Source organism: Python bivittatus, unplaced genomic scaffold, assembly GCF_059951505.1.
Source record: "Python bivittatus isolate LINGU-HERP-01145 unplaced genomic scaffold, Pbiv_v1 ctg000850_np1212, whole genome shotgun sequence".
Taxonomy (NCBI): Eukaryota; Metazoa; Chordata; class Lepidosauria; order Squamata; family Pythonidae; genus Python; species Python bivittatus.
In genome coordinates this window covers 61,502,783-61,528,834 of record NW_028277112.1, presented here as the reverse complement: position 1 = coordinate 61,528,834, position 26,052 = coordinate 61,502,783, and the positions used below count along the sequence as shown (strand labels likewise).

General features: G+C 39.5%; 1 protein-coding gene across 1 annotated transcript; it reads right to left on the bottom strand.

Moving 5' to 3' along the window:
- Positions 1 to 9,177: 9,177 nt before the first annotated feature.
- AMTN (amelotin) lies at positions 9,178 to 25,568 on the bottom strand. The gene is made up of 10 exons (XM_015887682.2): positions 25,515 to 25,568; positions 23,019 to 23,063; positions 21,038 to 21,094; positions 18,074 to 18,157; positions 16,898 to 16,975; positions 15,997 to 16,053; positions 13,238 to 13,333; positions 12,267 to 12,302; positions 10,574 to 10,600; positions 9,178 to 9,648 (listed from the first exon to the last, which is right to left on the bottom strand). Exons 1-10 carry the CDS (start codon positions 25,566 to 25,568, stop codon positions 9,208 to 9,210), a joined length of 975 nt encoding a protein of 324 aa, XP_015743168.1. The 3' UTR covers positions 9,178 to 9,207.
- Positions 25,569 to 26,052: the final 484 nt, after the last annotated feature.

Genomic DNA, 26,052 nt, shown 5'->3' with positions numbered 1-26,052 from the left:
TTGTGTGCGGGGAGTGTCCCATTGTTGGCTGTTTGCTGAATGATTTGCAGCAAATATTAGATGGGTTGTATAATGCAAAGAGAAATGTGGATCTGAACATTAAGATATCAAAGATCAAGGTAGATGTGAACAAATTACATTCAGTGACATAGAAGACCTGACTGTGATGATTAGCTATGATACTTTTTTCTCAACAGTGATTTGTCACCAGATGTAGCAATAAGCAGATGTTAAGTATGGTATGAAATAACCCCAGTATTATGACTATTGTTCCTAAAATCCTAAGATTTTTTCACTTATGTATGATAATTAATTCATTACTGCATTTATATCCTGCCTCTCCATTAAGAGGTCAAGATATTGGGGTCCCCTCTGATTTTTATCCTCACAACAACCCTATGATATGTATTGGGTTGAAAGAGAGTAGCTGGCCCCAAATTCCCTAATATATGCAATAATCCAACGTAAGGACTTGACCCGATCTCTCTCTATTCCCAGTCCAATTCGTTAGTCATTCCAATGTACTGACTCTAAAATCATTCTAATTCCTCCTACCCAAAGATAAGTTACAAAAAATATAGATATCATCTAGCTAAAACTCCCTTCGATACTTAACACTCACCAAAATATTTTTAAAGTCAAGATTTATCATGATAAGTCCTCAGTGTGTTTTAAATGGATGGGTATATACAAATTAATAATACTATCTTTTCCATTTCTGGAAAATAGCAGTCCAAATGAAAGAGGCATATTTCTGGCAAGTAAGTTTGAAAATACATGCAGAAAAACGAATAAACTGAAAAAAAACAACCCTGTCTTTCCATGTAAGCTATTGATGGCTTGAAATTTTAAAAGAAAATTTCTGTTTCAATAAATAAAGATCCTTTTGCATCTTGTGACAGCACTATTTTTGTTTCCTTGTACTTCATATCAGAAGATACTACCAAACAACCAGGTTTTTGCCCTCAATATGATTTGATTGGCTTTCGTATTTCATATTTAATTAAATATGAATTTAATTACTTTCTCTCATAGCCAGATTCTCACAGAACATCTCAAAAGTGCCAAATGAACTTGAAAACTGAAATCTAGAAGATCTGCGATAGTCAATCTCATAATCTTCAGATTTTCCTGTCAACTCAGCCATCATGGTGCTAGTAACATTGTGGTTCAACATTGTGAGAGTCACTTGTGTATCTGGGTAGCTTATAAATATTTATAGTAATAAAAACTATTAAGGCTCTAAGGAAGACACTTTAGAAAATTCTTAAGATGCCCTAAAAGGTCTGGGTGGAAAAAAAAAAAAGCTTTAAGATCATGGATGAATCAACCTTATCTTCCAAAGTGTCACAAGTATCTTTAGGGCCACCAGATCAGGAATTTGATTTATATCTTCCCAAACTGCATGAACTGAAATGTTCTCTCTCTCTCTGTCAAGTCCACGATGTCCAACTCTCAGTTCTGAAGCATTCTCACACAACCAGGCTTGGGTCAGATAAATACTTCTTTATTAAGAGGTACATGTAGCTTGTAAACAGAACATTGCTAAAACTAACGCCTTGGGTAAACCTCCCTCTATTTATCCCCCCTCCCCTTATTGCCTGGCGTCTTGACTCCTCTTCACCTGTTGTTGACCTCTCTCTTTCCTCCCGGAGGTTCTTCCTGGTTCTTTGAGCCCCAGCTGCCTGGCCGGCAATCAAGCCAGTCTAAATTGCCCATATATGGTTAAGCTGCTTCCCAACTCCCCTTACAACCATTAACAGCCACCCCCCTCCTTATTTACAAGTGGCAGAAACAAATCAATCCAACTCCCAACGAATGCAATACAATGGAAAACAACAACAGTTGGGTGATGCAGGTTCTGACACTCTCTCTCGACAAGTTTATCAAAAACAAACCAACAAACCTCTTTTTATTCCAGAAAGAGGCCAAATATCTATCATCTGGCATGGAAATCATGATAGCTTTGCGATCTGGTGAGGCAGAGAGGGCCAGTGATGGGTTGTTCCTCATAGTGGCTCACCCACCCTTGAGGGAACGTACCATAGCCATGCGTGGGTGAGCAAAGTAGCCATATTATGGCTCCAGCCATATCATTATTAGGGAGGGGAAGCAATGGCAGGGGAAGAACCTAGCAAGATCTGTTAAATTTGTTTTTAGTTAATCTTGAATGTAAAATGAGATATAAACAACGACTTGTCTTAAACTGTTTGATTGGGGAAGTGTCAACTCTACAGGAAGTCAACAACAAATCAGACAAGAGTGTCCTGGCCACAGGATAATTTCTGCTAATTGAGGTGAAGGAAGCCAGTCATCCACACTGGAAATGGACTAGGGTAGGCTTTGAGTTGTCTTTCTCTGATATGTGGACGGCTCTTATGTTCATTATGGACATTATAGAAACTGCTGAACCTGTATGCATCTGAATAGAACGGAGTGTCTGCTTGTCTTAATCTCTTGGTAACTTTTAGAAGGCTGCATTATATATAAACTGAAGTAGTGTCTCAGATCAGAATGATGAGGTAAGGATTTCTGCAGCTTTGGCAATATTTCATCCAACCAACTGTAATTAAAATGGGAGCAGACAGGGAGCACAAGGTGAAATTGCTTGTAATGGATGTTGCACAGCTTGCAGTTACAAACAAGGATGATCTATGGTGGTTAGAAAACTATCAGTTTGTCTATATAACATGGCAAGTCAGGCAAAGTACTGGCTAGACAATGGAAAATTCTGAATACCTTGTGGGTTTTGTGGCTGTCTGGCTTCAGGTACAAAATCCCTGGAAATAAGTGAGATGCTGGACATGAAATCATAATATATTCCAATATTTTTTAAAAGCCCCCACTTCATCCTCACTCAGTTTGGAATGAACTCTGTCACCACCAGCTAAGTTTTGATGGAAAGTGGCAACTGAAGAGATGGAAAGCCAATGCATGCCAATGCGTGCCTATTATGATCCTGGTTTACTTTGGTGGGGCTTCAGTTCAACGGAAAGCAGGAACGGAAGGTGACACTTGCCTTGCTAACATATAAACATACCATCTGAATCTTAGTTCTTATCTTTTTCTTTATATACCATTATAATTCAGGCAGATTCCTGGTGGTTTACAATGATATAAATCATTAAAACATCCACAGTAAATTATAATGAGTAATAAATCAATTTAAACATAACCATCTTCGATTCATTCATCATGTTCAATCTAGGTGGCATTGTCTCAGTCTATCAATGCTCTTCAGAAAAACTCAAGCTTAAGCATTTTCCTAAAATGTTTTTAAGTTCCTAAAAATGTGGCATATAACTTTGTACTATGTTACCAAATCACAGAAAAACAAAGGCCTTCCATATTTTAATTTTACCAGCCATCCCAAAGTCCCAAATACTCAAAATGTATTCTCTGGGTGACACCAATGTTGTATGATATGCAAAATCCCTGGAAATAAGTGAGATGCTGGACATGAAATCATAACATATTCCAATTGTTTTTTTTTTTAAAAGCTTCAGTCCCCACTTCATCCTCACTCAGTTTGGAATGAACTCTGTCACCACCACATGTTCCTCCATGTTTGACCAAATACCAGGATTTGGTACTGAACAATACATTTTGTTCAAATGTTCAAATATTTTGTAAAGCCTTTCCTGGAGGTCAGGCAAAGTAATGTCATGTCCAAAAAATTCATTCATTCAGATTCTCATTCGATCTTCCTCTTATTTGACAACCCAGCTTTTAAAGGACCTATGTTGGGTTTACAATAGACAAATAGATGGATCTTGGGGGGGAGGGAGGGAGGGAGAAGAAATAAATGAGCAAATTCTCTCATCTCTTTATGGAGGAAAGATTAGTCACAAACACTGGATGCCTTCTAAACCACCAACATTCAAAAACTATTTTACATTAGTTACTCCTCAGGATTGTCTTTTGTTGCTAATAATTTATTTTTCATGTAATTTATATTGATATTTTTAGTTGGAAACCCTCTGGGAAGAAAATTGAGAAAAAAAATATACTTGGTTGCAATAAGGAAGGGACCACAGACAAGCAGCAAGGACTAGAAATGGTTGGTCAATTTAGATGTCTGAAAAGAAAAAAGAAAAAAGATTGCTTGGTCAGCAAACAACCCAGTGTTCCCTGCATTAGACCAAATTGGACAGACTACAATGAAACTCTTACGAGATTAATATGAAAGAAACAACCCAAAATTAAATTGGTATCAACCTTAGAACATAAGAACATAAGCAGTACCCTTCTGGATTGGACCCCTGTCCCATCTAGTCCTGTAGTCTGTTCTCACAGTGGCCAACCAATTGCCATCAGGGCTAATAGCCACTGATCCCCATGACTTCTATTAATCAGTCCCATCCCTTTTTGAAGCCAGCCAAGCTGGTAGCCACCACCATATCTCACGGTAACGAGTTCCAAAATTTAATTATGTTAATTATTATTTTATATTGTGAAAAAAAAAAATCCTTTGTCCTGATTCTTCCAGTATTCAGTTTTATTGAATGACCTCTGGTTCTAGTATTCTGGGAAAGGGAAAATAGTATTTTCTTGTCCACTTTATCCATACCTTGCATAGCCTTGCATTTGCAAGCCTTAGTTAAAAACATGAGTGGGTCATCAGGCAATACTGGCTAGCAGTCGAAATGCCCATTGCTATGTAATAGGCCTCATTCTCCACCAATATAAGATTCATAGAAACATTCCTCTTGGTTTTGAAATGGAAATAATTTAACCACTAAAAGAGTTCATTTGCATATCCCTTGTAATTCTACATTCTAGACACAGCGTGTTAGCAAGTTCCTGAGGAGGAGCAATTTATTTTAAAAAATAAATAAAGATCACACTAGATTCGGCTGCACTTTGATTTTTCTAATCAATATTGATTAGCCAGGGGACACGGTTAAGCAAATATTAATTATAAACAGCAAAGATTCTAAAGATGAAGAGCTGCTATTAACAACTTAGAATATTAGCCCTTACCCAGGAGATATCTCATGGTACCCAACACATGTAAATGGTTCTCAGAAAGACCAGATGGGAGTGTTTGAGCAAATTGGAATTCATATTTAGCATTACAAAGACCTTAGAATCACTTGCATTTGAATTCCAGGAACCATTTCCAAGGCAGGCAGTTTATAAATCACCATAATCTGCCAGTATTTCATAGGTTCATCACATAAAATGAGTTTAGGAAAGAAGAATGAAAAGAATTAAAGGATCAGCCAGAAAGAAAGGGGGTAAACCTGACATTTGGGATCATTGGGGTGGTTTGGGAACTTTCTGCTTTCAAGACAAATACTCTGCTATTAAATTGTGCTATTCTCCTCCAGGTAAATGCCCTATTGTTTTTCCAGGGACATATGGTTGGAAACTGTATAATGTGAATCGCAGAATAAATGTGATGTTGGGGAAAATCAGTGAAGAATGAATGGGATGCAGGAGTAGACAGATGGTGGGGTGGCAGACAGGATGAATACAGCTCAGAATTGCCTGTGAGAAATCAGCATACAGTCAGGAGCTACCATCTCCTTCGTAATTATAACCAGATGGACTGAGGAATCCCTCCTCCCGCCTCACGAGGCTACCATTCCAGCTGCCTGTGAGGAAGAGAAGGAGAACCATGGGTTTTGGAAATGGTAGAATTGTCTAGACTTTCCAGGCAATCAATTTCTGCCACAAATCATTATAGGAAGGCTGAAGCTTACTTTCCTTTTCCTTCCTTTTTTCTTTCTGTGATATGTCTGTTTAGATTGTAAGCCTGAGGGCAAGAGCCATCTATACTTACTAGACATAAATACTGACTTGCAGAGGTGCGTAGTTACTCTCATAAGATTACGTTGACTTCTATTGGATGAATTATCCACATATTCAACCATCTTTATATTATACCCTGTTTATGACAGGAGGTAGATCATCCAGTCTATTCAATAAGTATATACCAGTGTGAAAGTATGGGAATGCTACCATTTCAAGAGACCCAGCGAGACATCTTTAATAAGACTTCTTGTGAGAATAATCCATTCCATTCCTAGGCTCTACAACTGAAAGCAGTTGGATGAGCAAGCAAACATGGAACAATGATCCTAGTCCAGCACTGACTTAATTTTCATGTTCTTTGTGCTTTAAATACCTAACTAACAAACTCCAGCAATGATGCCACCATATTTTTCTGAGTCCTGTAAATTAGTGACATCTTTCAAATTAAGTTAGTTAGTGCCCCTGAGCTGGAATCTGGACAAATGTTCTGCATAGTGCCCTTCCCTTAGTATTAATTCGTAACGATTTTAACTACATTCTACTTCATTCAGCCTTCAGAACCAACTACAAAATCCCCACCATCTCCAGTTCTGCTTCGGAAATAACACACTTGCATTCAGATATCCTCTCATATACATACATACGTTATCCTTTAACTTTTAAAAAGAAAGAAGATTGAAACACTCATCTCTTTTAAAACTCATAGGGATGATCTACTTTTTACATATGGCCTGGTGAGTACTAGGAGCACAGATCTAGATTATAATTTGGGGCACAGATTGGTGGGATTCAAAGTTGGGGTAGTGATGGAGTGGTCATTATTCTTTATATGGCCTGCATTCCTTGTGACCCCTCTATCCAATACTTCCACTTTGAAGAAAGTTTATGCTACAAAGTAGCTGCTTGTCTTCAATGAGAATATTATGATTACATATTAGCGTGGATAGCCTTTATACATGGCTGAATTGTGCCCTAGCAAAAACTTTATAGGGACTAGACCATGCACAAAATAAGATGCACTAGAAAACCAGCAAAGGCTTCAACATCGGGGGGAATGTAATCTTTAATTGGACAAGGCAATTGGCTATCTTCCTGAAGAAGCAGGCTTTTTGCTTTTGGGAAGGAAGAGAAGAAAACTATGGTGTAATAACAAATATTTAGAATATATAAATTCCACTTAGGCTCTAGAACCTGCTGAAGCCATAATTTGCAAACAACATTCAGCTGACTTTGCTGATTTTATTTGAAATTCAGAGTGGTTGTTCAAATGCTTCCTTAGGGCTTTTTCCAGATGAACTCATTCTTTGTGTGTTTAATGCTCAGACTGCATTATTTTAAAGGGAAATTCTCATTAAAACAATCCTCACATGATCGAGAAGCAGATGAACCTTCAGAGGGATTAATAACTTCAAGCCACTTCCCCCAAGAGCTTCTGGCAACAGCTTGTCCTGCCTGGACAACACATTAAAGAACTCCAGGGAAGGTAATTTTAAAAGACCCCTATTGGGATCCTCTGTTCCTAGAACAAGATCCAAGGGCTAAGTCTGATAAGCAGAACAGCTGCATTGTTGTTGCTATGATGGAAGCCTTCCACAATGCACAAGAGGATGACGCAAACCTAGCCACAGTCTTAATATTGGTGGAGAATGACTTGTCACCTTCCAATGCAGCCCAAGAGCTGTGGAACATCATTAAAGATGGCCTTCTATACAGAGAATACCTCCCAAAGGGAGGGAGGAAAGGATGTGAGCCTCATAGATAGCTAATAGTACCCACCCAATTTTGCTTGAGGAAGCTGAGTTTGGCTCATGACCACCCAAATGAAAATGTAGTACCAAAGGAAGACTGATTCAAAGCTTCTACTGAAAAGGATATAGGATGTAATTGCATATGTGAAATCCTGTGACCAATGCCAGCATATAGGGAATTACCACAATAAAATTAACATTGTTTTACAACCCCTACCAATAATAAAGGTCATCTTCTAGAGAACGGTGGAAGAAATTGTGGGCCAATCCATCTGAAATTACTTAGGCCAAGTGCTGTCTCGACCTCATTAGATTATGCCATCCTGTGGCCAGGATGTGGCCCACAGCCAGACTGTGTCCCAAGCCCAACAGATACATTTACTATGATAAGATGGTCAGTTGACATTCTTACAGAAGTTGGCACAAACTTCATGTTAGGAGTTACTGTGACCTGAGTGTCAGGTGTCTGTCCCTTACTATCATCAGATAAATGAGCAAACTCAGGGAGGCAGTGAAGGACAGGAAGGCCTGGCACAATATGGTACATGGGGTCACGAAGAGTCGGACGCGACTTAACGACTGAACAACAAGAAGTCTAACAATTAAAACCTTAAATTGGAATGACACAGGAAATTCAGAGACATTGGAATTGCATTGGAAAATATCTTTATTGATATGTATATAATGCATTATCAGCAAAAATGTAAATACGTAGCCTGGCACAATTAGATTCTCAAGGGAAAAAGGGAAAATTGATGGCATGGTGTGCCCCAGTCAGATCAAACCATGAAATGTAAGGAAGTGATTAAATTAACAACCTCTAATTATTTGATGTGCTTAATAGAATTCATTTCACAGGGCAGTCTTTTATTTATTTTTTATTTTTTGAAAAAGACAATAAGACATTATATAAAGTTTTGTTCCAGATTATCTCTCCAGATGGAAAAATATTTATAAATTATAGTGAACTAGATCAGGTAAACTATACTTAATCCATTTGAATTGTGGGGGAGGAGGAGTATATATAATCTCTTTCAGTGCCATTGAAATTGTCAAATTCCCTGCTTCGGAATTTGCCTGGGAGCAGGAGTGAAAGCTAATCTGATTTTAAAAAAAAGAGGCAGGAAGTAAAGCAGTAGTGAGAATACCCATGGAAGCAACATGTTGAAATCTTGAGCTGAACTCCAGTACTAGACATGATTTGGGAAGGGGTTGGGAAGTATGGGAGGATGGGCTATTTGCTATTCTTTTTTTTTTTTTTTTGGTATGTTTTAAATGATGCCACATCTTCATTCACACATCTCTGGAGCAGACACAGTTCTTCTGCCTTTGTGTATAGTGTGGTACTTAATGTTTTTAACAACCGTGCAGGCTTGGGCACTGTGGTCTTGGTATATTAGTATCCGAAGGATGCTAATCTGGAGAAGACTGGTTTATAGCAATGGGTATGTAGAATACTAAGCTGGCCAGATATGTTACTAAGGAATAAATGTGAAACTAGGAAACTCTTTCTCATGGAAGAAGAATTCCAGATTATTAAGATCTTGAACTGGAATTATATACTGCTGTAGTTGCTTTCCCTTTCTGAGCTGGGAATGCCCACATCTTTTGAAGAAATCATGATTTATTTCTTAAACAAAACAAAAAAAGGCTTCTTGCCACTCCTGGCCCAAACTGAAGAGCTGCTATCACGCATATGTCAGGGCACATTCAGAGGCTTACTGGCCACAGTGTTCACTAGTATGTGGCTGTCTCCTCTCACAAGTGGTTGAGAGAGATTGTGAGGACTCTGCATATTACCCATATCAAGCTTTACAAGAGAGGTGGGTGGTTCCCGAAGCTCACTTGGCTCCATACTGATGTCCACAGTTGGTTGTATAAACATGCCACTTGTCCCAACATCTGGCTGTCTGAAGCCAGAGGGAGTTGGGTACAACTCATCTGGAATTTCACTCAGTCCATCAGTGGTTGTGGGGAAGACCTTCTGGATGCCTGCTGCTGTGCCTTCAGGATTGGATCCAGCCTGGCCCGCTGGAAGAAGTTCTTCTCCACCTTCAGGAGGGGGCTCAGCTTGGCCTGAAGGCAACAAAGCTCCTTGCATGCCAGGGATGAGAAGCCCGGTGAAGAACTGTGAAGGTGACTGCCAAAGCAAGAAGAAAGTAAGAGAATGCTTGTCAGAAAGTTAAAAGATTTCATGGAGCACTTTGGACATTACAGAGAAAGAGGGAGGAGAAAAGGAGGGAAAGAGAGAGAATGTAGGGCGGTGCTTCCTGTTTTCAACTACCCCATAAAAAATGCAAGGAATTCAGCATCTCCCTCTTCCCCTGGTGAGATCTGAAAAGCCAAATTCTGGCCCATGGAACACTGGATTCCATAACCCATCCCAATTTTTAAATCCAAAGGATATCCTGAACCTTAACCCTACTTGTTAAAGGACAACAGTCCTATTGAAAACATCCTCCATTCAAAGGGCTTCCGAGTCTAAATGCAGATTTTCAAGATAGAGAACCATAAAAAGGCAAAACAGGACCCTGAAAGAAGTGGAGCAAGTCTAACTTATTTATGTATAGTATTTTTAAATGCCCAGACAAGGTTATAGCAATTGTTTCTAGATTAACACCCATGCATCTAAATTAGCTTCTGTAAAATTGTACACAGATACGTGCCATCTTTTGTCTTCTTGTTTTGTTCCTCCAAACTCTATTTACCTTATTGAAGTTCCTTCAAACTTTATTTACTCTAAAGCAGAGAAGGAAGGAAGGAAGGAAGGAAGGAAGGAAGGAAGGAAGGAAGGAAGGAAGGAAGGAAGGAAGGAAGGAAGGAAGGAAGGAAGGAAGGAAGGAAGGAATCCCCAGCCCTCTGATAATATAATACTAATACCCCAATGAAATATCCACCAACATGAATTGGTGAGGCTCTTGGTCCCCTAAAGGTAGTTTGGCTGACACTGTGGAGAAGTTGCGAATCTATCACAAAGTCTGGATGGGTTGGAATAAAGCTGGTGATGATTCTGGTCACCCTAATCCCATGAAGATATAAATACTGTATATCAATAAATTATTTACCATTTCCTCAGAGCTGAGCACTGCACCCTAGAACACCAATCAGAGAAAATGCGGGTTTGAGGGGGCAGAATGGAATAAATAAACATTAAAAGCATGGAACAGTGATTTCGAAAAAGTTTACAAAATAGTGATATTAAATAGACATGATGATCATGGTGCATGGTCTTATTAGGGTAGGTACATGGGTGTCCACAGGTGGGTCAAAATCTGCAGGATGGTGGGCATGAAATAGTGATCAAAGCTCCATGCCTTTCATAAGGAAGCCATGCCCACCACCCTGCAGATCTTGATTCCCCCCAACCCCCATCCCTACCCCTACCCCCACCTCCAATCAGCCCTTTGTGGTAGGCCAGGTCAGGAAACAGACACCACAAGAAATACTAGAACTCAACTTTCTTATTATAGGGAATATTAACAGAATATTGAAAGCCTGACAGTTTCTCTCTCCCCACTCTTAAACTAAACATAATCAAGGCAAGGCAATCTTGATTTTTTTTCCCTCATTGCTTCCTATCCATTCATCGCTCCATAAGCTCATGTTTTTGTAATGCTGTGGCATTCCTTCTTCAAGGCCAACTCTGCACTTTTTTACATCCCCTTCCATGGATGTTGTTGGGGGGGGGGGGGGAGAGCGGTCTGCAGTTGCACACAACCCTCCTGCATTCTTTCATACCCCAGAGTAGGTAGGCTAAGATTTTTGGTGCTTTTGTTGGATTTTGGCTTATTTTGATTTTTCTAAAGAAGCAGATGTTGTGCCTTAAAAGCAGATCTTCCCAAGCACTCCTTTCTATTAGACCCCTTAAACTCCTACCACCCACGGGGTGAGTATTTGCATTTCTCCCAATTGAAGAACCCTCTGAGAGTGCTCTGTGGCCCTTAAGAGTCCAAATACCTTTCTTAAAAGAACCTAAATCCTCTTATTTTTATAAAAATAATAATTGGCTTGGATAATACTTGTAGTTGTCACCATTGCTGTTTCATGAGACTAGTCAGAAGAGCACGAACATACTAACTTACTAATTCAATGCTGCTTTGAAGTGAATTAGTAAAGGATAGGTAAATCCATTTCCCGTGGAGTCAAAATCTGAAGTGGACTTCTCGGTTTCCACTTCAGTCAAGCCTGTTAGCCACACTAATAAAGTTGCCCCAGTTCCTCATCTTTTAATACAGCCCTGGCCCTCCTAGTATTCATTTGCTGTCAGGGAAGAAGACACCCTGCCAGATCTGATGCTGAAGAAATGAAGCCCACTGCATTGCCTTCCCAGGGGTGTTTCACACATGGTAGGAACGTAGGAGAGTTGTTTTATATCAAGCCAGGCTGCTGCTCCATTTCATTCAGTCCCATTAAGATCAAATAGCCATGTTGCTCCAGGTGTTTCAGAGAGGTCCTATTTGCAGATGCTAAGGATTGTGACCTTGGGCATGGAAAGCAAATAATGGAGTGGCAAGGATGTCTGGATAGCCAGCGATCAGGACCATGGTTGGACTGCTTTTCCTGCCTTGGAAAAGGGTTGAGCCAAATGATCTTTGAGGGATCCGAATTTCACGATTTATACACACCCATTACAGGCAATGGAGATCTCCAATAAATGGCTGAATAAGCACTGCTGAAGCAAGGCAGACATCCACTTAAAAAAGCAGAACTACTCATTATGCCAAAAAGCTCAAACAGACTTTCTGTCTCACTTCTTACCTGTGGCCCCATCTGTGCAACTATAATTGGAAGCATCTGCAAGACAAGGAGTGATAATTGCATGTACGTTATGCCTTTGGTTAACTACAGATAAGACTGAAGAGGGGATTGGCTTTTGTGCTAGTCTGAGGGTTCATTGTCTCTTTTAGCTATTCAGTGCTGGTAAAACTGCTTCTACTGTGACCTTGTAATCCTGTGGGTGATTAAGCTTTCTTTAGATACAATTTAAGTTACACTTTCCATGAACATATTTAAGTTGACAAAATCAATGTAGCCAGCATGACAACACTGCTTGGACTTGCTTCCCATAAGGCTGGTGTAATGCCCATTCTCTTGTACCTCAACTTTAACTTCGTGTGAAGCCGCTGGCACTATCCTCCACTAGCTATGCCAGGCTGAAGCTTTCTCCAACCAGGTGCCCTCCAGATTGTTTGACCAACTCCCATCATCTCTAGCCACCACTGAGGAAAACTGAGCATAGGAAATCAATTTGCAACCAAGGCTACCCAGAGGCAACTCTCTCAATATTTAGAGGCAGTAAATTACTATTCCCAACATCACATTGATCATACTGGCTGGAGCAGATGGGAACTGGACTTCAAAATTGTTTTGGAAGATCACAGATTGTCTATTTTCTTCCTTTCATTTCTCTCTCCTACCTCCATTATTTGCCTTCTGCCAAGTTTTAAATTGTTAGCTCTCTGGAACAACATACTGTATTTAATATTAAACTGCTACGTGCAGTCATAGTGTGTGTATATACACCACACATACACATAGACCACCACAGAAGTTGATTCAAAGGAATTAAGAAGTTATATATGTTTACTATCCAATGTCTAAATCTCGAAGTATATTTGCTTCCTGTAGATGTTGACTTGGTTGGGTTCCAAAATGGAGAAAGATGAACGGTGGAAACAGATGTGGATTTTAGCCAGCCTGGATTGTTAGATACGTTATAAAATACTTACTGGTTGCCCTGGCAGTAGCTGCTGTGGTATAGTCATTCCCCCACCAGCTGCAGGCAATGCCTGCATTGTGGATAATATTCCTAAGAGAGTAGTAAGCTGTATGAAAAGTAGATTAGGACATGATTAGAAAGAAATACAGAAAGAAAGAAAGCAAATTCCTTGGCATTGGGTGTCATGACTGATTAAAATCTCTAATGAAAATAAGATCTTTTTCTTTCCAGTGTCAAATATAGCACATGAGAAGGACATCAGTTTTACCACCATGATCTTGAGCAAGCTGAGTAGTGCTTCTTGCTCAGTTATGTCACTGATATTTCATTTGTCAGGCAAAGCTCCGGGATTTTGGCATGAACAGTTAAGGATTACAGCCCTTGGGCCATTCTGCAACACCTGAAGACCTGCATATTCTACCAACCTCAGCTTTGTGGACAAAACAGGGCAAGGATGCTGTGCTCCTCCAGATGTTACTAGATTCCCATTCCAATCATCCCTGACAATAGATCATGCTGGTTGGAGGTGGGGGCTGTTGGGGTACTAAAGATCCCTCCGGTTACAGCTGAGAAAGGTTGCTGCTTGCACGAATGTGCTCTTTAAGAGTCAACCGCAGTTGGGTTCTAAATGGGAAACTAGGGCAGTCCCCACTCTGGATTCATTAGTATTCTCTGGATTGGCTGACTCATTGTAAAATGTTCATCTTTTGTACTGGCAAGGGAATTATTTTAACCCACCTAGATCTTGTGAATCGTTCCAGTTGTATATTCTAATATCATGGCTGCTCTTTTAAGTACTTTTTCCAACTCCTGTGGAAATACATTACTTCCAGTGCTCAGTTTGTATCCTTGTTATTGCCGTTCTTATATCAGAATTCCCCTCTATGTTTACAGGATTTATTTATTGATTTCTCCCTTATTAGTGTTCATTGATTGACTGTGTGCCATCAAGTCAATGTTGACTCTTAGCAACCACATCAATAGATTTTCTCCAGGAGGATCTGTCCCTACCTGGTTCTTCAACCTTTTATGGGCATTATGAAGATTATTAAGAAACAAAACAAAACCAGATCTGGCAGATTATAAAGCAATAGAACAGGAAGTGTCATGCAGAAAAATTCATCATAGGTGCCATCTGAGGATGCAGTTTTACAAATAGGGGCACAATCACAAGGCATCCTTTTGTATTCTTACCAACTTCACCTTCAATCAGCCTCAGTCACAATTGCTAGCTAAGTACTTCTCAGAGCATCCACTGTTAGATATTGCTAAAGACTCTTCTCTGCTTGTGGTGTTCATTTTCTCTCCAAGAGCTTATCCTGCCCTGATTTTCTTGCCAAGAGGGTTTTAGTTCTTTCATTTGTAGAAGCAGTAGGAAAATAGCAGCATCTTGCAATGTGCCAAAATTAATTTTTCTAGTAGGTGGATTCATGAAGCTGGGTGAATTTAGGACCAGCGATCTCATACAAGTTGGGAGAATTTTGCTACTATTCAAAAGGTGGAAAAACACTCTGATTTTTTTTAAAAAACTAAAAACCAAGTGCTCAAGGATCTTTCTTTCTTTCTTTCTTTCTTTCTTTCTTTCTTTCTTTCTTTCTTTCTTTCTTTCTTTCTTTCTTTCTTTCTTTCTCTTTCCTTCCTTCCTTCCTTCCTTCCTTCCTTCCTTCCTTCCTTCCTTCCTTCCTTCCTTCCTTCCTTCCTTCCTTCCTTTCCGAGGACTGGACACATTACAGCATAGCAAATCTGTTGGAGAAGGTGTAGCATACACCTTCTCCAACAACAGGCTATTGCTCTGGGTCAACTTCATCCATCTAGGACTTGCAAGTAGCTGTTGCCACATAAATACATCTTTAATACTCAGTCCTTTATACTCAGTCTTTTAATACTCAATTCAAACAAAAGTCTCAAAGTCTATAAAGTAGTGTACAATCTTTGCCTCCTTCCAAAAGTTCTTATACAAGTTGCATTGAGGTGCTGCTTCAGTGTGGTTGTTCCTCTGCTAGTTGCTACCGAGCTCCCGGCAAAGCTCCAAGCAGGACTCCCACCAGGATATGCTGCTCACCGTATAGCTTGTGGTCCTGGCAGCTGACTGATTGTCCTTTTGCCTGCTTGTAATAGTGGCTAATCTCCAGATGTTGCCTCTGCTTCCCCATCTGCATGCCATTTGCTTATCTCCTTTTCTCCTACACACCTCCCCAATCTGTCTTAGCATTTGCTTTTGTAATCTAAAGGCCTGGGTGGGGTGCGGCTGCCTCTGGACGTTGGCATGTCCTTGAAAACACCAGGGTGTGGCTCAATTATTACAGGCAGCTGGAACACCGGCTTGGATGCTTGTGAGTAAGGTTGTGAGTGAATGTATGAATGCATGAGGGAAATGGGATGAGAAGTGTTTCTGCCTGGCTGCAGCTACTCTTCCCAAACATAGACAGCAATCCCAACTTCGGTCCCTCCCTGACCAAAACAGGGGGGAAAACACTCACCACTTGAACAGAAAGGCCATGAAACAAGTCTATATCATGAGGAAGTAACATTCTCAGATGCAATCTGGAGAAATGAAAATGGCTGACCCATTGCCGAGAAAGACTCTATGTAAGGCTATCAGATTTGGGCTGCAAAAATCCATATGACCATTAGATGGTAGCAGAAAGTCAACTTTTGCTGCCATCCAGTTGTTGTGGGGATGTTTGCAGCCCAGATCTACCAGCCATCCAATATATGAAACCAAGCACATACAATAGTGCACTTGTTTGAATGCAGAAAATAACTTACATAATTCCAGTCTATTGGGTACATCTGATTCTGTGGTATGCTGAAGACAGGAAAGTTCTGTAATACAAAGAATAGATGAGTTTTTCAAACTGATTCTTGCAAGAGTTTTAGTACAATTCTATACATGGCTATTCAGTTCAATGGGAATTGCTTCCAGCAGCCTGAGCCTAAGGCCTGCAGCCTGAAGGCATAACATAATAATTGCTAGACCAGGCTTTAGCATAACAGTTCTTTGTACTTTGCACTTTAATGTTCAGAAACAGAGAGCAGCATAAGGAATGTGTGGGTCTTGAGATGTCTAGGACTAAAATAGAAATGCTAAAAGTGAAACATTTTTGTAAGGGTTGGGAGAAACTCTGCAGATTCTTAAGGTACCTATTTTGCCCTTTAAACTCCTAAGGTTTTCCCCCAAATAGGCTTCTCCAACCAACTTTTGCTTGGTGGCTCTTAACAAGTTAAGCAACTTTCTCAAAAGGCATAAGTTTTAATAGGGTCCTCTGGAGTCAGATGATACCTGATAGACGTTACATTTGCAGTCAACAGAAGAATCTCCACCTTATTATGGTTTGATAGGTGTCGGTCATAAAAATAACAGCTATGTCCATTTTGAGATATTTAGTCTGGCTCTTGGTGATCATTCTCATTTTTTAAAGTTATTATTAAGTAGTTCCTAATTTTTGTTTCATGACTGTGCAAAACACAATACACTTCAGTTTTATTAACATTGGAAAAGATTACACAAAATCCTTGTTACTGAAAGATGAAGAATTTGAGAAGGACTATTTGTTAAAATTATAAATCTCCATTTCACAACTGAGAAACAGGACATTTCTGTACTGTCTTTAGGATAGCAGAAATGAGTCTCTAAAACACTTCATAGTAGTTGAAGAAGCATTCTTACTTGAAGATTTGGACCTCCCACCTCTGCTAATTGGGAAATAACTGGGAAATTTGTGAATGGCCATTCAAATGGGGTAACCTGTCAAAGGTGACAAAGAATCATATTGATCAACATTTTCTTTAAAAATAAACTGTGTTAGCAATATGGATAATCTAACTCAAATGGAAAATTATTGATCAGAAGGGATGCAAAATGAATGTCTTTCCCCTCTTCTTAATTGAAAAAAGAGCCACAATTAACTAGACTTTACCTGTAATCCTGAATACAGTATTTGAGAAGAAAATCCAACTGTAATAAGTGAGCTTATTTTCAAATAAGAGAGTTTAGCATGAAGGCATTTTGATCTGAAAATATAAGACCCTGCTCTATTTCCAGTTCTGAATCAGGTTGACCCCCACAGCTTCGGTGATGGCTAGAAAAATGTGAGGAATTGCCACGGATCGTTATGTTACATTCTTAAATTCAGCCCCTCCATGTACAGGTAGTCCCCAATTTAAGAACAAGTTCCGTTCCCAAGATCTGTCCTTAAGTCAAATTTATATGTAAGTCAGAACAGTATTATTGTATAATACTATATAAGTAGTATTGTATAATGAACTTGAACCATTGTGTATTTAACTCAAATCACTGAGTATTTAACTCAAAGTTTGCTTCAATTGGCTCTGTTCTTAACTATAGGTCGTCTGTAAACTGGGCATTCTTAACCTGGGGACTACCATTATAGCACAGAGGGAGAGAACTGGTACACTTGGTCAGTTGTTTTAATATTTTTAGTCCAGTTTCTTTTTCTGCTCCCAGTTTAACAGAACTGATAACAGGCAGGGTAAGAAGAAAGGTATCTTTAACTGTTGCACTCAGGTTCCTTCTCTGATGTAGGCAGCAGGAGCCTCTCTTTGTGTGCATTCAAACATAACAGTAGCAGAAAGCCAGCCCTCTATAGTTCTGCTTGCTACAACTTTTTTCATTTTATTCTGTTTCAAGCTGAACATCAATAGAGTTCTGAATTCCTACCTTTCAGCCCACTTGTACTGTCTTAATAGATTAAGAAGACAATTTTAGCTGGGTGGAGCCAAGAGAGCAGCGGATTGGTGATGAGGTTTGATTTTCTCTTTCAGTGCTATTCAAAAGATCGTGGCAATGAACACTGTGATGGCGTATTAATTATTTGTAGCTTACCCCATTTGGAAGCTGATTTTCTGGTAGGTTCATATCTGGAACCAGCTTTGCTGGAGGCAGCCCAGGGACAACTCTGGGCCGGGGCTACAATTTAGAAAGGAATATAATGAAGAGTTTTATTTGTTAGGTCTATATTTTGCCTTTAGAACCCAAAGCAACATTCATTGCACTTCCTGTTCCAGTTTTACCCCCTCAACAATAACCTTGTCAAGAAAGTTGGGCTCAGAGACAGTGACAGGCCCAAAGTCACCCATGGAAATTCTATGGCTGGAAGTGGACTAGAACTTCCATCTTCCTGAACGTAATCCGACGTCTTAACTACCATACCACGTTCAGTTAGATACTGAAATTTAATTTAAATGAATTGAAATGATCAGGCTAATATTTTGAGATTATTTATTTTCTAGAAGAAAACAGTCCTTTCAGAGTACAAAAAGCATACTTCCATCCCAAAGTCCTGATCCTCCCCCATTTTCTAATTCTTATTAGTATTATACATCATAGCAATTGCCTTTGCTAATATGATTTCAAGGAGTATTGTTCATTCTCTCCCTCTTGGTATAAGACCTTTAATATCCTTGTATTCAGTATTACTTTCAGTATTCAATAAGGCTTTCAGTTGTAAGAGTCTCCAGGAATGAAGCAAGTTAGAAAGAATATTAGCAAAAATGCTAGAAATGGTATCAGGGGTTCAGTTTCTGTGAAGGAAAAGAGAGCATCTCATTGACTATACAATCCTATAGGAAGAGATTTGTAAGTCAGACTGGGGATTGGGGTAAAGTCCAAGGAAAAGAAAAAGGTCAGGTAATGAGAAGCTCAGATCTATGAAAATTGAAAAAAGTACACATGAGCAGTAGTTGCTGCAGCCTAAAGCAAGGATTAAGCCCCAAGAATCCTCCTGTTTAAATTATAATTAGGGACCACTCTCTTATTCATCTCATAAACCCTCTGGATGCCCAAGCCCAAAGAGGGGAGAGTATATTCCACGAATATTCTCAAGAAAGTTTGCAGATTGAGACTGCATAACTCTATCCTCTCTACTCCCAGTTCATTTCTCTCTTGGGCACAACAGAAAAAGCCTGGGTCACCCAGCCGTCATTTGCAACTGGGGAGTCATTTGCCTTATATGTCACAGTGGAGGTGGGAGAGGTTGAAAGAGGTTCTGGCAAATATAAAAAGGGACTAAATTGTATGAAATGAGGAACTGGCCCTGTCAGGCTCCTCTTCCTCCAACTCTTATTCTATCCCTCATTGTTTGAATGGGATGCATTCTCTGCATCATCTAGTTATTCCTTAATGGTTTAATCTGATTAAAAAAAAAACAAATTAAATTTATTTTTTAAAAAAATATTTATTTTTTTAAAAGTGTCCCTTAATTACCCCTTCAGTACAGCTGATATTCAATAGTAAATTTAGTTATCAAAACCAGCAAGCAGGAATGAAGAAATGAATTAATTCCTTTTTAGTTCTTCTTTTCTCCCTTTTCATTTTTATATAAACTCCATAATCCAAGCTCTAGAAAATTTTGAATGCCATTCACCCAAACTGACTAATAAACCTATCTCAGGTTCTCCTTTACGCAGATGATGCAGTTATCCTCTCTGCAACCCAACTGGGCTTAAGGTTGGTCTTCAAGCATTATATTATGGAGGAGAGAAACGTGTCATCAATTTCTCTTAAAACAAAGATAATGGTCTTCACCAAAAAGCTTGTCAGTCATGCTCATTGTTGGGAGATAAACAATATAGTACCAGTATCAGACAAACCAAAGAAGACCTTTAACTATCTAGGAATACCTCTGTGGTTGGAAGGGAGGAATCAAAAGCTGTCTTTGAACAGGCCCATAAGTCTGTTAACGGAATCTCTGTTTTGCAGGCAGTAGAAATGGGAACTGGGTACCCACAGCTGTTAATATTTTACGGCTAAAGTGTTTTGTTCTCTACTGTATGGCTCTTAGTTGCGCCTCTGGAAAGGTCTCAGATCCATTGAAGCCCTTCAATTATAAATGCTAAGGTATTTTTCCTGAGTGCCCCAGAACGTACCTGACTCTTTGTTACATTTGGAATCAGGCCTTGCTTCTGTGGGTGCTCATAAGACCTTTTGCCATCTTAGATTCTAGGCTAAATCGATTTTCATAGAGGGCTGTTTGGCTGCCCTGACTTTCCTAGATAGCATTTGTTGACCTTGGGAAATAGAACTGAGCTCAGCCTTAGACAGCATGGCTCTCAATTCAGTAGGGAACCAATCTAGAATTAAAATCCCATGCTTTCAGTATTAACCTTCATAGTGGCTGGAATGCTGTTCCCTCCTGTCATGGGGTAGGAGAGTGGTTGGAAGATCTTTACTCCAACAAATTAAACTTTCCAAGTAAGTCACATCAAAGAGGTTTCTTTTTGAGGAGATGAAATGCCCTGTCTTCCATGCTATTTGGAGGGAGATGCAATCCCAGTTTGACTGTGTCCTTGCAGATTAGGGGATATTGAATCTATTGTCCATGTTTTATTGCTAAAGTGCCAAATTGTTCTGGCTAGTCTGGGGAAGAGAAAACTTACCACATTTTAGCTACTGTACTCTCTGAAACACACAGGAAAGTAATCAAGTTCTGTGCAACTGCTGTTGTCATTACATTTTTTGTTGTTTTTAACTATTACAACTAATAAGTTTATTTTCTTCAAGCCAGCAATAAGATTAATCAGTAGCTAATTGCCTATTTTATCTCATTTTTATTTTTGGTATTGTTTTTATCATTTTTTCTGTTTCACTTTGCTTATGTAGTATTTATTTCCTTATTATTTTATTTATTCGGAATGTATAACTTGATGCATTACTTGGCTTGAGATCATAAATAGAATTGTTGTTATTTTACAGCACTATGTATCAGAACAATTGTAGTGCAAGACAGTTAAAATGTGACCTTTTCTTTACCAACTCATATTTCCATCAAGAGAAAAAAAATGACAATACCTGTGTTTGCTGTGGAGTATTACCCGTGGCTCGATACCTTTGCAACAGCCGTAATATCTGGCAAATGAATCATAGATAGTTTTTCACACTCTACACAACGTAATTTAAATCCTTCATCATAATCACAGTGATGTAAGTTACTTGCCTGCTAAGATATATAATTATTTGCAGATTTTCTTGTGCTAGAGCTGTTCATTATGCACACATACACTTAAGCTTGGAAGACGGCTCCTTTTGATGGAAAATCATCTGTACTGTTCACAGAATAGTAGTGGGGGAAAAAATACATTTCTGACTATTTGGCTTTAGGAAATACCTCCACTGAACTATAAATACTGCCAGCAAAAAGAAAAAAGAAATCTTCCTAGCATTTTTCCCACACGTGCAGGGTCCACTTTTTTCAGATCAACCGAATGTTGAATGTTGATCCATTGGTTGACTGACCAGCTTGTCACCCGAGCCTGACGTCATGGGCTGAAAGAGAGTGACTGGCCCAAAGTCACCCAGCCAGCTTTCATGCCTAACGTGGGACTAGAACTCACATTCTCCTGGTTTCTAGCCTGGAGCCTTAACCACTAGACCAAACCGGCTCTCAACAAAAATAATACAAATGGCATGATTAAAAAAAATCTTAAAGGACAATAGTTTGATCAGTACCTTTGATTATACAGAAATTTCATCAGCAATTATATCAAATAAACTAAACATATTTTTCCTGGAAATGCCTGAAGCTCTGCATATGCTTATTCTGGCTGCAGTTTTGCTCACCAGCTGCTTACATTCCAGGAATAGCTATGGGATTAATGCTGCAAGTCTAAAATTACTCCATTGAACATATAGAGATTTACTTTTGAGTAAACATGCCAAAGACAGCACCGTACATCAGTCTTTCCCAATGTGACATGTTCCACCTGTGTGGGCCTCCAATTCCAAACCTCCCCTCCAGAATGCTCATGCAATATTGATTTGACTGCATGTTTGGAAAGTTGCCGTCCACAACATCTGGAGACTGCCATCTTGGAGAAGGCTGATTTACAAGATTGCATTCCCAATTATTTCTTTTTAAACCTTTCTTTCTCTTGTCCTTCCATGAATAGAAAAGAGGATCTCTAAGAAAGGGAAGGGTGGAAAGAATGGAAAATAATGTTATATCTGGAGCCAGCTCTGATAAATTGAAGGTAAAGGTACCTCTGATAAAGGTAAACTGAACTAGTGAGCAGTGACATAACTTCATAGGAATTGGTGGAGAAGAAGAGTGGGAGAGGGGAAGATCTGGTCCATGGGGCACTTACTGTACATGAGTTTGACATAAGTCCCATTGAAATAAGGGTCTTGTTACACAGACACATACACCCTTCTAGTGTACTTCAAGATTACCTTGAACTTCTGAATGGATAACATCTTTTCATAATTTTTGAGAAAGCTGATAAAGATTCCATGGAGATATTCAGCCTGAGGCACCTAATTGTCCTGGACTAGCTTTGGCCTTTTGGTGGCTATTCTGCCTTCCCCCTGGCAGCAGTACTGCCTCCATTCCTGATTCACCCATTTCAGATGGTGTGCTGTAAAGACCAAGGGGAAGCAGGGATCCCCATAGGAGCGGTGACAGAAATCTTGGGCAGAATTTTACCAACCCAGCTCCTGGCATTGGGGCATTCTCCTGGTTCCTCCAGAGCACTGATTTAGTGCTCAGCTTTGATTTGGGAGAAAGGGTGCCAGGGCTGATGAGGGTCTCCCTTGCTCTTTTGTTTGGTCGAAAACAACATATGAGGTGCACTGGAGCAGGGAAGGTGGCTAAGGAAAGTAGCAGCTCAGACTGAAGTAGAGGAACCTAGGTAAGTCCTCATATTAGTGTGTCAACATTTTCTAGCTAATTAAACAACTCAGAACATGCTATGGATGAACATGCACACACACATTGTTTTTCTAACAAACAGGGCTGCAACCTTCCCACCCCACCCCCCATCCCCATGTTATTTACTTCTCTGCTGTTGCTTGTAGCCAGAATCCTAGCAGCTTGGTTGACCTGAGGAGGGAGAACATAAATCCTAAATGCAGCACACCAGTGTAGGTCTTAATTTTATACAATTTATTCTCAACCTAAGTCATTATTCAAGCCAAGATTTGCTGCAGCAGCTTCTTACAAAGAATCCTACTAACAGATGTGACACTACAGCATGGTCTGTATGACCTATGAGGAACAATCGTACACCATCCTCACAAACAGATATGTCCAAGACTAGGGAGCTAGAAAAATTTACATTACTTACATTAACCAGCCCCAATGAAATCAAGCAGAGAAATCAAACCTCGCTAGCATTCCTTGAGTGCAAAAATTATGATATACGTCATTTACCAGGCACTTCCTTATACATATAAATAGCCTGGTGAGTTATTTGCACACTCCCAGCTATATTAAGGTTGCATTGGTTGCAAGGGAAAAAATAACATACTATATAATTCATTTCTCAAGTGGGTGTCCACTCCTTTTCTGGTGGTTCTTCCCATGTTCTTTAAAAGCATGGTGGTAAAACACAGAATCATAGAATCTTAAATAGTTACAGCCTTCCTCAACTCTTAAACTACCAGGATATGGCCAAAACATTTTAATATAGTACTGAGAAATTCTCCTGGGATTTCCTGCACTAAGACAATCACCAGTTTGAAAGACACCAGAAATTCATGGCCAAAGAGGCCCTTTGGTCCCACCCATTTCCAGATTACTTACCCACAATGCCTCCCAGGCAAGATACTAGGATGTATTGCTGTGAGAGGTAAGGTTATCTCCTACATTCAGTGTCCCTTCCCTGGCAATTGTTTCCTATTTTCCATTCATCTATCTGCTTCTGTTCCATCTGATCACAGGAGCTGCTAAAACCAACTCTGCTCCTCACTGCATTGCTTTATGTAGCCACAGAGATGGGAGGCATCTTGGAAGGCAGATTATATTGACCCTACAAAGCTTTTCAATTTTTTTTCTTTGAGAAAACAAAATTGTGTGGGGTGGGGGACTGATGTAGCCCTATCAATATACAGAATAAAGAAAGTCAAGTCACCTGGGAGTCGAGCCCAGCTCCTGGTGACTTACATGGACTCACACGTCTGCAATGTTTTCTTCGCACAATATGGACGTTGTCTGCTACTGCTTTCTTTTAACACTAACCATTTTCTCCCTTCTCTCTGTAGATCTCTGCTTTTCCTTCTTTTCCTACCCCATCTTCCTCTCCTACTTCTCTTGCTTGACCTTCTTTCTCCTTCTCTCCATCCTCCCTTTCCTTGTTAATAGTTCAGTTTAATGTTACGTATTTCATATCTGTTCTAGTTCATACCTCTTCACTGTGCACTTGTAGTAGGGTCAATTTTCAATAAACGTTTAGGTCACATCCTTTAAAAAAAAGTTGTTTCCTAACCCAGCCCTTCAAGGATTTTATTTTATTTTTTTTAATTTCCCAGTTTAGGCACACACTAGGAGGAAAGTAGGGAGGGCCAGGTTGTTCTGATTCAGCCTCTCTGCTTTTACTTCTTTTTCCTTCTCTCACTTTTTTTTTTTTACCTTTTTCTGTTTTTCCCTAACTTTATCGCTACATAATACACTAAAAGTGCAGGAAGGAAGTGTGGTCCTAGAACACTGAAATCATTTTTTAAAAATGTGTTCGATTATTTTTGTTCTTGTTTTCAATTAAGCACGCAGAATTTCTCTCCCCAGAGATATAGACCCAAATTACTTTCAGTCTCTGAACATGTACTTAAGCACATGCGCACTCATGCACAAATAGTGGACTATTATTATCCTTCAGATATTTCCCAGTGCGCCAGCCCTCTCACATGTGAAATCTAAAGGATCTGGTGACTACAAGAATCTGATTTCCACATCTCTCTTTCAAAAGGGATGGCGGGGGGTGATTTTATGCATCTTTAACCTAGGTGATTAAGATTTTTCCAGGCTGCTCAGAAGGCATAGTATGTTGCCTGCAGACAAGCTATCTGAAAAACTGCTAAAAGGGAGATAATTGCAAACTTGCGCCCGCAAATGTCACTGATTAAGAAACCATGAAATCTTGAAAAAGCTTAACTTGAAAAGTCTTGCCCACTACGACCATGTAAAATAAAGATATTTGTAGCTCTCTCCCTAGGATGTGTGAAGAAGAGAAATATCCCCAAATAGCCTTCGGTAAGCTAAAATTTGATTTAGAAATGTCTGTAATTGGACATTTTTACACCTATCAATCCATGAGATTTTGCTGCCTAACAAGAATAAGTAATATCAGTTAAAGAAACAAATTATTTTACACAAATGACATACTTTCGAAAGGCGGGAAAGAATGTGGTGCTTCCAAGCTTAGATTTACAGAGAAAGGGTGTGTTTGGTCTCAGTGTGAAACCTGGCACTATGCTATATGAAGTAGTTAATATACTTCAGCTTGCTAAGAGTGTACATCACCAAAGCAAACATGTGAAAAAATTACAGGCAACTTACTGGTTTGGAGAATGCCAGTCCCAAAAGACAAAGAAGTAAAATTACAATCTTCATATTTTAAAGTGGTACCTGTATGAAAGAAGGAATCAGAAATCTGTTTTTTTTCTCCAGTACCTTATAAGTAGCATTATTCACAATTGTCAGCCTTGGCATTATAAGCATCTCTTACCCCACGACTCTCTTGCCGATGTAGACAGAATAACAGTTGTTGCCTAAAGTTTCATTGAAGTTCTTCCCTCAGTAGCTGTAAACTTTCTGAGTGGTATCTGTCCCTTTGCCTGAATTTAAACTCCTTTTCAGGTGGGTCGTCATCAGAGCAGAACCCACAGGTGGTCATTTGTGTATCACGCGGTACCCAACATCTTATTAGCAGTATGTATCATTATGTCGCAGAATGTCTGTGGTCATGGAGGGATTTTTTTTTTCCCCTTTCTGAGATGGAATGGCATAAGACACTGAATGGACTAAACAAAATTAGGCCCATTTATTTATTTATCATATTTATATTTATATTTTCAGGGTCAGAGTAGATGAACAA

Bases quoted from the DNA above. Each gene is read 5' to 3' on its own strand.
- AMTN (XM_015887682.2), bottom strand. From the start codon at position 25,568: ATGAAGATTGTAATTTTACTTCTTTGTCTTTTGGGACTGGCATTCTCC. The intron at 16,976-18,073 runs GTAAGCTACAAA...CACCTTTGACAG, and splicing joins AAAATCAGCTTCCAAATGGG to GTTACCCCATTTGAATGGCC. The intron at 12,303-13,237 runs GTAAGTATTTTA...CTTGTCTTGCAG, and splicing joins AGCTACTGCCAGGGCAACCA to ATGCTTCCAATTATAGTTGC.